Source organism: Lissotriton vulgaris, chromosome 2_1, assembly GCF_964263255.1.
Source record: "Lissotriton vulgaris chromosome 2_1, aLisVul1.2, whole genome shotgun sequence".
Taxonomy (NCBI): Eukaryota; Metazoa; Chordata; class Amphibia; order Caudata; family Salamandridae; genus Lissotriton; species Lissotriton vulgaris.
The window spans coordinates 952,750,090-952,766,606 of NC_141687.1; the positions used below are offsets into that span (position 1 = coordinate 952,750,090).

At 44.7% G+C, this 16,517-nt stretch overlaps 1 protein-coding gene across 1 annotated transcript in view; it reads left to right on the forward strand.

Moving 5' to 3' along the window:
* Positions 1 to 2,579: 2,579 nt before the first annotated feature.
* PSMB2 (proteasome 20S subunit beta 2) overlaps positions 2,580 to 16,517 on the forward strand; it is a 214,607-nt gene continuing 200,669 nt past the window's right edge. Inside the window, exon 1 of the mRNA XM_086956505.1 lies at positions 2,580 to 2,966. Coding sequence (XP_086812631.1) covers positions 2,876 to 2,966 — 91 coding nt within the window. The 5' untranslated portion in view covers positions 2,580 to 2,875. The remainder of the gene's footprint in view (positions 2,967 to 16,517) is intronic.

Genomic DNA, 16,517 nt, shown 5'->3' on the forward strand with positions numbered 1-16,517 from the left:
ATCACGGACCAACAACACAGCCGACTATCAATCACGACACCCTGACATGACAGATCTGCAACTACCCCACTCACAAGAAGAGCACACGGAGGTGCTCATCAAGATGGTCACCCAGGAGGCATGCCCCAGGGCACTGATGTTAGAGGAAATCGACCTGGCCATGGCGCTGGATGAAAACCTGACAAGAGTCAAGGAAGCCCTGTTTGCCAGAGGATGGGTGCACTTCCTGAATGGGGCGCATGCGCTTAATGCAGAGGACCATCAGGCGAGACATCAACTATGGATGGTCCGCAGTGAACTCAGTTAAGGGGAGCACAGCGTCATACTGCTCGGTCATGTAATTGAAGAAACTGAAAGACCAAGTCATAGAATTGGCACATGTTAGAAACCAAGGAATGGCAAAAACCAAAGGACGCCTAACTGCAAGGTTCCCCGGCATGGATGCACAATCATGGGCGAACCCAGTGAAACACCTTGCTCCAGAGCGAGCATTGATTTTGGCAGCTTCCCTGATGGCCGCAGCACTCTGGTACAGATGGACTCCTACTCAAAATTCCGAATTGTGGAAGTGGTCGCGTCCAAAGCATTCTCGCAGGTCCAAGCTGCCTCGACTTTTGCGCTGCTAGGTCTCCCAGAGGAGATCAAGTCTGATAATGGGCCCCCGTTCCATGGATGAGAGTTCCAGGATTATCTGCAAGGAACGGTCATTCGACACTGGAAGATCACCCCACAATGCCCCAAGCGAATGTAGAGATCGAGGGCTTCATGGATTCTAAACCGGGCATTGCATATTGCAGTGGAAAGAGGAGGACGCAGAAAAATCCCTACACCAGTTCCTCAATGCATATCGGAAGACCCCACACAGTACCACCCGCTGCGCACCATCCCAACAGCTCTTCAGGCAGGCCCTGCGAGACAGCATCCCTACTGACCCCGTCTGGAGCCCCACAGAAAGGGACATCTCGACTGTGCAGGTCCGGGGGGAGAATACCAACCGTAAGGCAAGCCTCGCTCGCGGTGCCAAGACACCCTCTTTGCGTGGGCGACCACGTGGTAGTAAAGGACAGGCACCCAGGTTGGAAGTTCCGGGCCCCTTATGAGCCCAAAGTGTGGAGAGTCATCAGCATCAAGGGGACCATGGTCTCAGCGCAAAGAGGCATGCGGGTGATCACCCCGAACGTGTTCTGGTTTAACCCCTTCGATGCTGATGACGAGCTCAGCTCGTCATCAGCCACGGGTGGCGTGTGGTGATGACGAGCTGAGCTCGTCATGTAACGCGGTACTTTGAATTGCGCAGCACAGCGCAAAAATCACCGCAGCAGCGATGCGGTTAAGAAAGTGCACAAGTCCCATCCTGGTCAAGACGGGCTCACTGAACTCGAAGGAGCAGGGGACCCCCTGAATAACAGTCTGCCACTCTCACCAACTCCCAGAAAGAAGAGACACGAGCTGGCGGAGCATGCCGAGCCGGTAGCACATCCTGTCAAAGTGCCCCGAGTGTGCCGTTGACCTGCGGTCTGGCAGAAGCAGGATCCAACACCAGCTCCCGGAGCCAGAGGTATGGTCTGCAGCCGAACCCTGCACCCAGCCAATGGCTCAGAGACTTTGTGTGTGCTTTTAGTTGAGCATGAAGTTCATGTGATTGGTAGCTACTAAAGAAAAGGAGGGATGTAGAGAGCCACCCAGGTTCTCCCTTACTTTGTTGCCACTGCATCACTCCTCAGGGTGGGTTTGCCCCAAGATAAATAAATGGGGAAAAACCGCTCGGGGTCTTTCCGCCACACAGAAAACGACAATGTGCACTTCCCTTCATTTCTGAGGATCGGAGTAGGCCTCACCCCCACGGGCTTCACCCTTTTACATGCGTGATGTGCTGCTCCAGACCAGGTTTTTTCTTTGAATTCTGGGACTTTCAGTCTTGTTTATTTCATTATAAAACAGGACTACAAGTCCCACAATTCAAAGAGGAAAAAAACTGGACTGGAGCAGAACATTACGCATGGACCTGTGAAACTTGGTAGCTACGTACTTCCTGCTAGGGCAAGCAAGCTTAGACTTTTACCTCGAAGGCTTCTCAGGGAATCCCAAGTATTTTTCCTCCAGCATGCCGATAGGGCAGCAGCTGACGGTATTCAGAAAAGTACATCATTTCAGCCCTGTTTTAAAATGTCTGGGTAACGTCTAACTGTCCTCAAACTGTTCTAGGACTGAAGACAGAATGAGATAAAAGCCTCTTGAAGTATTTTGAAAAAAAGTTACACTTCCCCAGTATTGCAGGGTTGGAGATGGAAAAGTACATTAATTAGCCTACTGTGTGCCCGCATAACCCCTGCTGTCCTGAAGACACGATTGAAGCTGTACTTCCGGGAGTTCAACGAAATTCAGAGTACTTTTGAGCAGGATAGCAGACTCAGGAGTTCAAAACTATAACGTTCAGCTTCAAACAGACATTGTACGGGAGATGCATGTCTACCGAGTGTCATTTCTTGAGAAATACAAAAGCCCCGGCAAGTTGTGTGACGCAGTCAACCCAGCATGCCTTCCTGTGTACATTGTCAACTGTCATTTCCTGTGAGTCCGGCTATGGAGCTAGAGACTACATTACCCACACTGCCCTTTGTCGCGTTTCTGTTGTATGCGCTAACCAGGCGCAGTATACCCTGTCTGTCCTCTGTCGCGTTTCGAATTGCCGGTGTGGTGACGTCATCGGATCGCGTCCCTCTAGCGGTGAGGCGGCGATTTTCCTGTGTCAGACCCAGTGTGGCTAGTGAGGCGAGGCGAAACCGGAACTGTTCTACCGGTTTCTGACGGCTATAGAACATCCCATCGCCGGCCTTGCAAGGCCAGACAGAGCCCGTTCACCTCAGCACTCACCATGGAGTACCTCGTCGGTATCAAGGGAAAGGACTTCGTTCTCGTGTCCGCCGACACCGTGAGCGCCAGCAGTATTATCAAAATGAAGGAAGGTGCGTATCTCCGCAGATACAGATTTTAACACACATTGTAGACCTCAGCTGCTCCATGATGAAAGGACAGAGGGTATCCTCTTACATAGAGCCCATAACATACTATATGGGCCCCCAATATCCTAATTAAGGTGAAGGGAAGTGCATGCAACAGGGAATGTCCAGTTACCGATCTGAAGGTGGGGACAGGCGGATGCTATGGCCTTTCTTAATTTGTAAAACCAGGCTGTGGTACTAAGGAACTTTCAGGGTCAGGCTCTACAGCTGTTTAATTGAGGTAGGCTGATGGGGTACATTGACCCATATGCTTCTATTTAATTTATTTATTTAATGCATTTTTATATAGCGTAGTCTTACCCAAAGGTGTCATGAGGAGTATATTACATATTTACACGTTACAGAAATAAACGAGAAAAAATAAAAGGGAAAAAATAAAATTTTGGCTTTAGAGAACGGGCATCAGGTCTGTTATTCAAGATCCATAACCCTCAGGCTTAAGTGGCCCCGGATTAAGTAAAATTTACACTTACAGATTTCACAGGGGAGCTAACAATCATGTGAGAGTTCTTTTAGATGGAAAACTATATATCCCATTGCACAAACCCTATGGCGGGATGCTTCCTACATCATATTTATTCCTGAAGCGATATGGAATGCACAGACTTTGTCTTCAGACAGGTGAGTGTTCTCACATATACAGATGCGTTCGCTCCACACCCAATACCTATCCCACAGATGACCTCATAGTTATATGTACCCTCAACAAACAGCAGGGTCCTTTTCAGATTTTAAAGTGCCGGGCATAGCGTAGCGCTACTCGTTAACTGTCAACTTACAAGGGGGCAGATTTACATTTCCTGGCGCATCCATGCAAATCAGCAGGGATGCGCCAGGAAAGATGCGTAACACAAGTTTACCCTTGCGCCACCACATATGAGCCGCATTTACAAAGCAGCGCATCATGGCGCAAGGATAAATAGATGTGTGTCGCATCTGCTGGGGTAAGGTTGGCCGACCTGGCCTATCCTCAACATGGTGCGTCGTGCCTTACGTCGTCTTCAAGCAGGCGCAAGGTTTTGACGCAGCGGCGTCGGAAAAGTGACTGAGTGAAATGTTGTAGATTTCACTCGGGCACGGCGTTCCATCGCCGGAAGGCCCACCTTGCGCCGGAACGCCCACCTTGCGCCAGAACACCCACATGAAACCTGAACCAGGTTTGCGTCCCTCCAGCGGTGAGGCAGCGATTTTCTTGTGTCAGACCCAGTGTGCTAGTGAGGCGAGGCGAAACCGGAACTGTTCTACAGGTTTCTGACGGCTTTAGAACATCCCATCGCCGGCCTTCACAAGGCCAGACAGAGCCCGTTCACCTCAGCACTCACCCTGGACTCCCAATGGAGTACCTCGCTGGTAACAAGGGAAAGGACTTCGTTCTCGTGTCCGCCGACACCATGAGCGCTAGTAGTATCATCCAAAATGAAGGAAGGTGCGTACCTCCGCAGACACCGTTTTTAACACATATTGTAGACCTCAGCTTCTCCAAGGCTTTACAACATGACGCATCTACCTAGATGCGTCCGGTTGTAAATAGTGACGCAACAGCGACGCAAATGTGGCGCACGAGGCTCGTAAATCTCCCCCAAGGTCTTTAGTCGGAAGCAGAGCTAGCTCACAGGCTCATTTTTAGGTCGAGCTGACGTTAGCATTCATGCGAAGCATGAATGCTGTCAGCTCGACAACTAATGTGATCAGTATTTAGGAGAGTGGACACCAAAGTGTTACAAGCTTTTTCAGTCTCGGATTTCACCTCGGGAGCGCGCAGCATTGTCTGCAGTGGCAGTGTCAGTTTCGCTTTTTTATTACTTTCGTTTTTCCCGAGGCTGGCTGAGGCTGGCTTGGAATGAACAGGCTTGCCCCCGCGCATGCGCAGAGTAACTCACAGCCCTTGCTTTTACAGACGCAGGCAGGCAGCCCCCACCCCTCTGCATGCACGCACGCACGCACACACAGGCGAGCGCATGCACACGCAGGCACACACATACAGGCACACAGACACTCGCTCACACACACACACACACCCCTCCCCCACAGTCACACACACGCACGCACACACACATACATACAAAGCCCGCCCGCCCGCACTCGCGCGCGCACATGCTTTTCCCCCGCCCCCCTCGCCGCTCCCCCGTTCAGCAACGCACTCACCGGCTTCCTTCGTGCAGCGGCTCTCCTCAGCTGCAGGGCCCGACAGCAGGGCTCTTCTTCCCTCCTTCGGCACCGGGGCGCAGGGTAGGCTCCTGCCTGCTCCGGTGCTCCAAACACGGCGGCTCCGTCCAATCGCGGCTCTTCCGTGAGAGGCGGGGTAGGCTCCCGCCCTCCTACTTCCTGTTTCCTGTTGTCGCGCCGGCCTGCCTGACTTCCTGGTCGCAGGCCGGCAGAGTGACGGCGGTGATTGCGGTATGTATTTAGTTAGTTATTTATGCATTTTTATATAGCGCAGACTTTACCCGAAGGCGGTATTTATTTATTTATTTTTTTGGGACGCTGCGTGCTGTCCCGCACCACCTCCTGCTGCATTTCCTGCTAGTCGGCGCCCGTTGCCATTGACAATTCTTTTGCATGTCCTATGTGAAAGCTGCAGTATTTGTCTTTGGTCAGTATTTGACACTTACTGAACACTGTTTTTACATCAAGAATCCACTTGATAACATTGCACACGTGTTTTGTATTTTAAATTTGCTCCTCGCAAACAGCATGCACGCATTTAAAACTAGTTCTTTATGTTTTTCCTTCTGTATTTCTTGCTCTCGTTTTCTCGCTCCCTCCTACAAACTTAAGTATCGGCCCTTGCACTGAGTTCTTCCTTTCTCCACCTCCCTCTGTGCCCCACCAGGTCATTATTTACCACAATGCAATATACTTTTTCATCGCAGTTTCAAAACTTTTTAGCTCTTGCTCCTAATGCAGCTGTCGAGTGACCTTTTGTAGTCAACGTAAAAAACAGATTTCATAACAACTGTTGAAAGGGGCTTAGGCGTCACCCACATACATGTTGGTTGCCTTCAGTAGCAGGACATTGTTGCTTATGGTCTCAAGCCAGTGATCTTGGCTGTGTGCCGGATCTGTTTATGTAAAGTTATGTTAAAGGCAGTAGGCCTGAGATATTTGTTGTGAAAATGTTTGTTTTTTCCCAAGATTTTCATACGCGTAAATTCTTGCGGCCTAGTGGACGTTGGTAAACCACTGTCATTCTGGTTCTGTACAGTAAGCAAAGCAGCATTGCACACGTGTTTTGTATTTTAAATTTGCTTTCTCTAGCTGCATTCCTCGCAAACAGCATGCACGCATTTAAAACTAGTTCTTTATGTTTTTCCTTCTGTATTTCTTGCTCTCGTTTTCTCGCTCCCTCCTACAAACTTAAGTATCGGCCCTTGCACTGAGTTCTTCCTTTCTCCACCTCCCTCTGTGCCCCACCAGGTCATTATTTACCACATTGCAATATACTTTTTCATCGCAGTTTCAAAACTTTTTAGCTCTTGCTCCTAATGCAGCTGTCGAGTGACCTTTTGTAGTCAACGTAAAAAACAGATTTCATAACAACTGTTGAAAGGGGCTTAGGCGTCACCCACATACATGTTGGTTGCCTTGAGTAGCAGGACATTGTTGCTTATGGTCTCAAGCCAGTGATCTTGGCTGTGTGCCGGATCTGTTTATGTAAAGTTATGTTAAAGGCAGTAGGCCTGAGATATTTGTTGTGAAAATGTTTGTTTTTTCCCAAGATTTTCATACGCGTAAATTCTTGTGGCCTAGTGGACGTTGGTAAACCACTGTCATTCTGGTTCTGTACAGTAAGCAAAGCAGGTTAAGGTGCAAACTTTTCGATTTTCAAGGGGAGAGGATGTAGCCTTATGGTTAGAGCAATGCAATAGGTCTTGCATTATTAAAGTTTGAGCTAATGGCATTGTAAATGACAATGCCTTTTATTCATTTGCATTGGTGCGTAAACAAGCACTTTGTACTTCTAGTCCATGCTTATGAGAAGCAAGGCTGGCAGTCTCTTTTACTGCCAGCCTTGCTCATCTTAAGGAAGGACTATATGTTCAAAGTGCGTGTTTATGCACCGATTGCAGGTTTTAAAAACAAATGAATAAAAGGCATTGTCATTTACAATGCCAATAGCTCAAACTTTAATAATGCGAGACCTATTGCATTGTAAATGCTTGTTTAGATATTAGAGCTGTCCCTAACTTTAAGCTGCTTCTATCGCATAACTGGTTAAATATAATTCAGATCAACTTAGTGTGTTTTCCCAAATCACACAAATAAAACAAGATACAGGGAAATATTGAATCCTGCTTCCTTTCCACTTTCAAATCAGTTTTATTGGTTCAGACTTCTTCAAAGTTTAACAATATACATTTATTTTTTATTTCAAGTCATTTTTATTGAGGTAAGAAAACAAAAGCAAAAGACATTACATTAAATCTTCCAGCAAAAAGTGAATTGTTACAGATGTTGTCAGGCCAATACAGAAACTACAAATGATAAAAATAAAGAGAAGAATCACTCTTGCTTGTCACAAGGTTGTTGATTAAGGTGTTAAACACTTGACGTGTGGATGCAATGGGAATAGTTCTAACATACAGACTAGGATCACACCCATATATCTAAGGTATTATTGCAAGGGCGTCTTGCTTCAAGGCGGGTCAAAATGGAGGGATGATTTATCAAGTGATTTCCACAATTTCTTATTGGATGGACACCACGTAGAGGACTGTAATGCTTGATTCGTGGCACCTCTTAGGAAAGACAGCCATTCCTGCCAAATCTTGAAATTTACTTCCTTAGCACATTTCCACTTGCATAAAACAACCTTACATGCCAATGTCAACATTAAGTCCAAAAGTTGGCGGTCATGCTCATTTGCTAATCGCGGTTCCAGCCCCCCTAGAATGACATATACAAATTCCTTCTTTGGCATTATCTTAAATACATGATGGATGCATACAAATATTTTCTCCCAATATTCTTTCAGTAGGGGACAGTTGAATAGCATGTGAGGGAGATCCCCAGTCCCTGATTAGCAATTCCAGCACTCCGGAGAGTCACGCAAATTACATTTAAACAGCCTTTCCGGGGTCCAGAACGACCTATTTATGGGCATATACTTTGTCTGGAATAGGATGGGTGAAACTTTGTGGGTCAGTGCTGACTTATGAATCAATTCCCAATCGAACTCTATACCTGTAGAGTTTGATTCCGCTTCCCATTTCGCTTCAACAGTCCTGTGAGATTTATTGGGCAACGGTAGCAACAGTTTATACACCTTGGAAACGAAGTGACCTGTATGCATAATACGTGGGAGATGTGTTATCAGCCATGGAGTGTAGGGTGAGAAGTTACGGCTAGTTAGCGTCGCCTTAACTTTTAAGAAATTATAGAAGTCTATTGGTGATAGGTCAAACTTTGCCTGCAAGTTTGAGAACGGGATTGGTTCGTTATTGTCATACAAATCTCCTGCCAGATTAATACCTTTTCCGGACCATGACTCCCAGAAGAGTTCCACACCTACATGTTTAAGGTAGGGGTTTCTCCATAGAGACATACATGATGATTTAGAAAATGTCAATTTGGTTTTGTGTGTTTGATCGAGTCTAAGGAGGGCCCTTCTGGTATTTAACATTATATATCTTGAGTGGGGTAAGTGTGACAGGTCCATGGTGATTAAAGACTCAAGAGGAACATTGCCCACTATTGATCTCTCAATGTCAATCCACACCGGAGTGTAAGTTGATGTTTTTATAAACCATTGAGCACCTTGCTTACAAAGAAAGGCTGTCTGGTAGTTCCTGAACGATGGCAGACCCAGGCCGCCTTTATCTTTCGCCAGTTGTAGCTTCTTCAGAGATATCCTGGCCTTCTTGCCCCGCCACAGGAAGTTACCAAACATCTGGTCTATTTTCGAGACAAAAGTATTAGAGAACGTCATAGGGAGCATACTGGCCAGGTAGTTAACTAAGGGGGTCGACATCATTTTGAGTGTTTCAGCCCTGCCCCACCAAGAAAGGAATTTAGGGGACCAACTTTCTAGAAGGGTAGATATTTTTTTCAACGTCGATTCCTCATTTATTTTTAGGGTGGAAATTAAATCCTTATCGAAGTCCAACCCTAGGTACTTGAAGCATTTGGGCTGCCATGTAAGACCAGAGTCCCCCAAGATCCCCTTGTCACCTTTATTGTTCAGCAGTTTGACCTCTGTTTTGTCTTTATTGAGCTTGTAGCCCGATACCTTCGAAAATTCTTCAATGTCCGTCATGAGTGCAGATACTGCTTCATCCGCTTTTTCAGATAGGATAAGTACATCATCCGCATACGCTGTCAATTTGACCGTGCAGTCCCCAAACGGTATACCTGCAATTTTAGGGTCTTTCCTTATATGATGTAAGAACGGTTCGATTGCCAATAAAAATAACGAGGGTGATAGAGGGCACCCCTGCCTCGTACCTTGTTTTAAGCAAAAGGAAGATGAAAATGCTCCACCTGCCCTGACTCGTGCCGAGGGGCAGCAATAAAGTGACATAACTAGCCGTGTAAATGTTTCCCCCAGGCTAAATTTATTGAGGACTGCTTCCAGAAAGGCCCAGTCAACCTTATCGAAGGCTTTTTCTGCATCTAACGTTATTGCCACTGTAGGGGTTTCTAGAAGTTTAGCTTTTTCCAACACATGGGCTAAAATCCGTGTGTTATCACTGGACAACCTATGCTTTAGAAAGCCCGCTTGAGATGGATGGACTAGTTGTGGGAGCACCTTTTGGAGACGTGCTGAAAGTATCATAGCTAGAATCTTACAGTCAATGTTAATTAGCGAAATCGGCCTGTAGTTTTTTGGGAGCGAAGGTTCTTTACCTTCCTTAGGGAGTACTGCAATTGTTGCCTCCGCCAGAGTGCCTTTTACTTCCCCAGAACTATTTATTTCATGGAACAGGTTAAGCAAGGGCCCAGATAATATTGTGGGGAATGTTTTATAGAATCTTGCTGTAAAGCCATCCGGGCCTGGAGCCTTCCCTGTTTTTAATTTTTTAATCGCACCTTCCACTTCCTCAGCACTTATCGGGCCATTTAGACCAACCTGATCCTCAGCAGACAATCTTGGAAGATCACACTCATCCAAGTAGCTCTTAATTTTATCTTCCTCCACCGTCGTATTTTTTGCATATAGATCCTCATAGAATACCCTAAATACCTCAGCTATCTTGTCTGGCTCAGAGTGTGAGTTCCCTGAGGCGTCCTTAAGGATGTTAATACAGTTCTTTTGTACTTTGAATTTCAAATATGAAGCGAGACTCTTCCCCGCTTTATTGGATTCACAAATCTTAAATCTCCTACCTTTGTCTAGCCAAACTCCCGCCCTTTCACTAATTAATTTATTGTGTTCATATTTTTTATTTGCCAGGGCATAGAGGGTCATATCGTCTCTTAGCCTCAGATGCTTACTTTCAAGATCTCCAATTTCACTTTCAAGGGATTCTAATTTCGCGTTATAATTTTTATTCATGGCAGCCCTAATCTTGATACAAACTCCCCGTATTGTACTTTTCATGGCATCCCATCTAATAAGATCAGATGTGTCCCCTTCTCTATTGATTTGCAGGTAAGATTCAATGGCAGCTTGTATTGTGGATCTGTGTTGAGCATCGCTTAAAATCTCGTCATTCAGGCGCCAAGACGTCTGACGAGGAGATGATTTGGCATTTGCAATGGACAGGGATATACAAGAATGATCCGACATCACACGAGGTTCTATGGTGGTAGATTCTATTCTGGGTACCCCGTTCTGTGTTATAAGGATGTAGTCAATCCTGGAGTATGAGTCGTGTGGTGTAGAATAAAAAGTATAATCCCTCCCTGTAGGGTTCTGGAGCCTCCAAGCATCCACTAAATGAAAGCGTTCACACAGATTATTGAAGGCTCTGTGAGATTTGTTTGGTTTGAAAGGGCAGTGGGAGTCCCTATCTAGTGTTGCGTCCTTTGGAAGATTAAAGTCACCACCTACTATGTGAACAGCACTGTCTGGGATATTTTCCATATGTTTATTTAACTCCTCCCAAAACTTGAGGTCACTGATGTTAGGAGCATATATGTTCGTAACATAAAACTCCGTATTATCCTTACTTAGTTTGGCCGTAACCCACCTCCCATCTAAACTAGCCTCAGAAGATAAAACCTCCACCTTTGATTTCTTCGCAACAAGGATCAACACCCCATTCTTCTTGTGTACAGATTCTGCACCCACAACCTCGCTGTAAAACTTATTCCGCATGTGAAAAAACAGCTTAGCTTCCAGCTTTGTCTCTTGTAGCAATACAATATCACCTTTTAACCTACGCACATAGTCTAAGATTTTTTGTCTTTTGATAGGTTGGTTCAAACCTTTAACATTGAGTGACAATATCTTCATTTTGTCCATATTACATACCCCCATCGGAGTATTCACAGTATTATTTGTGAACAGGTAAACAGTGTTTCATCCAGAGAGAGACAGTCACCTCACTTGACCAACTACAAAATGTTAATCTTTCATCTCTCCGAGACTTAGAAACGACATATGAGTGAACATAGAGTCTATAACCCACACCACCATCAAGTGTCATCGCAATAGTGAAAATGCAAGCAAGAAGAAGAAGAATCAAACATAAAAGACATGTAACACATACCCAACCCCCCAATCCCCTCAACCCTCCACCCTCCCCACCCCACCTGTAATCAGTAGGCATGGCGATTGGAGAGAGAGTACGGTGCAGCCTCCCCGCGCCAAAAAACATATCCATATTAATTTTAATCTGGAGCATACAAGACTTAACATTTACTGCAAAAACTCGTGAGTCGTTGTTCACTATCACAGCTATAATAACTGTGTAGTATGTACAAATGATGTATATTTACTGATTTAATTGTCACTATAAAATTTCCTCCTTTCCTCCACCACTTCCTCACAGGATCACTCCCCCCCTCCTCTTTCTACTATATTTGGGGCACTACGCAAACTGTTTTTACGTAATGCGATAATTCATATATTTGTTATAAATATTCACATTGTGATTAAAACAATGTGGACAGATTTGCTTCTTGATTGATTTATTTTTACTGTTTTCCTTGTAAAGTGATCCTTGAGTACTGGGACCCCTTCCTTTCATTACGTATTTACTGGGGCAGACTTTTAGGATGTGCACAATCCACTCTCTCTATTCCCTACCTGATCCATTCTCTTATGGAACCTACTTAAGTAATTTTCAGTATTAAGATTTCAAATGTGTTATGTTTTAATTTAGACAGTCTCACTATAGCCTCATCATCACGATGAAGAATGAGCTTCGCTCTTATTGGCACGCAACTCCACAGCGCACCGTTTCCTCTCAAGGACACCGGCATCATGAAGGTGAAGGGTGGAAAATGATCCTTACCCCCCTATACTTCCAAACACACAGCATCATCACGATTGACGGACAGTGACACCTGCTCTCACTGCCACAGCCCTCGTACTGCACACAAAATCCTCTCTCCAACACAGCTTAATCGGAACCAAAGCAGAAACCCATTTCCCCAGCATCGTCACGATGCATCAAAATTGCTTCTTCACATATTCATAATCATTGTGCTGTCCCCTCCCCCCCAACTTGTACTACAACCCATGACTGCCACTGAAGTAAGGCAGGAGATCACGTTTGCTGAAATAATTTTAAAGTTTGGTTACACCACGGAATCTGGCGTATCCTTGCTACCCTGCTCTCCTTGGTCATTGGAATGTATGGCCTTCATTCGTAACTTTAGTTTAAATCAAAGCCCTGCTGAATGTTGAGAGCATGTTAACCATCATCCACCACACGACAGAACGATGGTCATTTACTTGACCTCCCAGAATACCAAGTGAGGAGCCATTGCAGACCTATATGGGCAATCCTACTTACCGACTGTTTTCATTAAGTTTTGCTATCAGAATTTTCCACAATGGGCTAATATAGTTGAAAAGCTGCGATAACCGCAAGACTGCCTCCTATGTTTATTTAATTTATATTGTAACAGTTTTCTGTCTCTTGATTATGTATAAGTTATCAGAAAGAAAATTAATTGTGATCTTTTGCCTATATATCTGTTACTTACTGGGAGAAGTCGAACCACCTCTGTTAAGGCAGCCATGCACTTTAAAATGTTCTTCGTACATAATTGTACCTTTATGTAAGAATCTCAAATCTTTCAACAGTCACCTCTGCACTCTATCATCTCTGTTTCTACTGAATGGGATCGGCATATTTATCTCGACAGGGCCTTCACATCCGAGATATGACCCACCTGGCACTGCTTGCATTTAGTTAACGCTTTAAAAATTGCATACATTTAAAATGGGTTTATTTTCTCAGTTTCTCTGTACTTAAATTTGGTTTTCTCTATAGGGCTTTCCTGATGCCCCTCCCTTTTATACGTAGAGCACTTGGAAAATATAATTTATTCTTTCCACCTGGGTACTATGCACCATGGTCCCCTTCCCCTGTCTGATAGAAATGTTTGGAAGCGGCACAGTGTCAACGGCTGGCAGGTCGTCATGATGCAGAACTTACTATGAAAGGAAATCTGAACTCAACAGTCTGCTACTCTTCAGCTGACACCTCAGTTCGAAGCTCTATCACTATGATTTGGTGACTCAACGGGATAAAATAGGTATGCAATTTCTACAAGGCTCATTCTAATGGTATTCTGAAATCCAACATTTACCAAATTAGATTGTTTCAGAGAGGCACCCAGTGGCACTTCTTCAGACACAACAGTACACTGGACATGGCAAGACGAATGACTAGAATGGTTTACTCGAATGGCCTACAGCTATTCCTCTTGAGCCTATTGAAAATATTTAGTTTTCTTACTACTGCCTTGCTAATGAATTTGAAGGTAAGACATTTCTGCCATTGAAGCCCCTTAACTGCTGGTGCTGCAACCCAATATACGACCTTTAAATCAACACTATTTCACTTATGAAGGTTGGAACCGGAGCATCATTTTGTCCGAGCATGATTCTGTTTGAAGAACTACTCTACGATGCATAGGAGTCTATAATATGTGTGTAAAATGTTATGTGAAAGTTAATACAGTCTAGTTGTGTTAGTTTCAATGCTCGCCCACAACTAGAACACTGCATCAGTATTCTGCAGTGTTGATGGTCCAATGCCACTTGCAATAGCCATCAGCCCAGCCTTTGGAGGAGTACACCAACTGTCACTTAACCAAAGATTGGCTCCTAGCTTCCTTCTGGACTTATGTTCCCTGATTTAAAAGTCAGTCTTTGGCTGATCAGCGGATATTTGCAGTAATATGTTTATTTGTTGCACTGCTGAAGTTCCATACAGAAGATCTGAAATCTACCTCCATGTTACTGCACCTTCTAAACTAGAAAACTAGCCTTGATAGTGACTTGAATCAAAATGCTTAAAATGTCTTTGCTAGAAATTACAATCTGCATATTTAACGTATTTTACAGTACTGATTCCACGTTTATCCTAAATATCAGAATTTATAGGATCGTTCATCAGAATCCGCAAGAGACCAGAGTTTTAAAATGGGTGTGGTGTTGTGACCTTGTATTATAGAGAATAAAGGATCACCTGTTAATATGATAAAAGGAATGCTTATTGCAAGTCACTGATTCGTCTAAGCGTTACTCTATATGCTTACTGAACCCTTCGGTGAGTTGCATTATCTGTGTAACATTTAGTGAGTGTACTTTATGCCATCTATCTCTCACTATAGTATAGGAAAGTCTGCAACTGAACCTGAAAACAATCACCATGCAAGTCTGCTGTATGAAACGGTCCCGCCTTGCACTCTGGATCAATTATCAGTTTTACCTGATTTAACATTTGTATGGTGCTCGAACTGTATGTTGCCTCTGTGTGCAAACCGCAACAGAACCAGATTACTGCGGTTTTAGAAACCTTGTTCAAATAGTTAAGTCTTAAGTTTTTAATGGAATGAGAGCAAGGAGTGGTGATTTCTATGGTTTGGAAGTAAGTTGTTTGACCGAATTGTGCCTCAATGAACATAGAAAGGACAACGCCTTGTATGAGGCGACCTGGGTCGCGTTTTTCCAGGAGGAACAAAGATTCGTTTGCTAGGTCTAAATACAGTCCACTCGGCAAGGTGGTTAGGAGTCCCTGAGAATGAGTTAAAAACCTTGGATTGCTCGACCAAGGTAGGCCAATGATAAGGCGTAAAAGATTCATATATTGCTGTAGTTTCCAATTACTGAAAAACATAAAGATGAGCTCTCAAGCAGGCGTCACAGAGTAAGTACATTGTGCGACAGACACACTGGACCTCTACACTGGTGTAGTACTTTTTGCTTCAACTCTTCAAGAAGAAGAGTGCTCCGAGGAAGTTAGTAACTCTGCATAGAGTTTATCGTTCTCACACTTGGCTCTCTTCCAGCAAGGATTGCTCAGCAGCTTTAGTTAAATCGAAAGTAAAAGTAAGTTACCTGCCTAACTTGTTCTGGGCTAGTACGCACTTTCGTTTTAACAAAGGTCTGTACTGAAAAACCTTTTATTAGTGATTGGAGAGCCACTTTCAAATGTAATATCTAATGACGTGTTATCTATTTTATTTGTTGAGCTGCTACCTAGGCTTGTTGCACGTGCATGAACATATTTGTTAAATGTATACATTTATAGCAGCACGAAAAAACCTTATTCAGTCAATCAGTAGACTTTTAGAGCACTACCTGTCACACATAAGGGTATCCAAACGCTGGCAGGGTCCAGTTGGGGGGGATAGGAATGACTCCTGCACGGCGCGCACTTGTGTTCCTCTGCCCTTAGTGGCCTACTGTGTCTATGTGGAATCCTGGTTTTTGATGTTGGCCCTAGCCTCACACTGATCGAGTGCGTGCACAGAGGTCTAGGCCTGCTCTTCACATGAGTGACGACATGGAGTGGCACACCAATTGTGCTCTAATTGTGCAGACAGTGGACTACTGTAAGGGATCAGCATGTAGAGCAGTGGTGGGAGGTAACTGTGTTTTGTGAATCCATAGTTGTGACCAGACCTTGTTATCTCTGTCACTGGTGTGCAGGCCTGCTGTCCCACACGTGTAAAGCCTGCCTCTATGCACTTAGATCCTAGTGCTAACATCCCAAGTGTGTGTTTGTTTGTGCAGCCTGGGGGGTACATGTGTGGTGTAGTGTGCATGAGCGAACTACTCATGAATGCCTCTTGGATAATTTTAGATGCCTTTAGTTTGGAGTCTTGCACAAGGTGGAGTTGTGGTTCTTTACCTAACAGTGAAGGTATATTGCTGAGATTTCTTGAAGCTGGAGGCAGGAGACCCATACACTCAAGTGATGATAGAGCAGACAAGGGTCCTTTAAAAATTAGTTTAGCCTTTTTGCTGAGCAGGAATGTGCTGATGAGTATTCCTGAAGCACTGCATTTTAGTAGAGGGTAGAGGTGAAGAATGGGACGGCAGTCTCTGTTGTGCAAGTTGAAGGAAACCCCTTGGGCGAGGCCCAG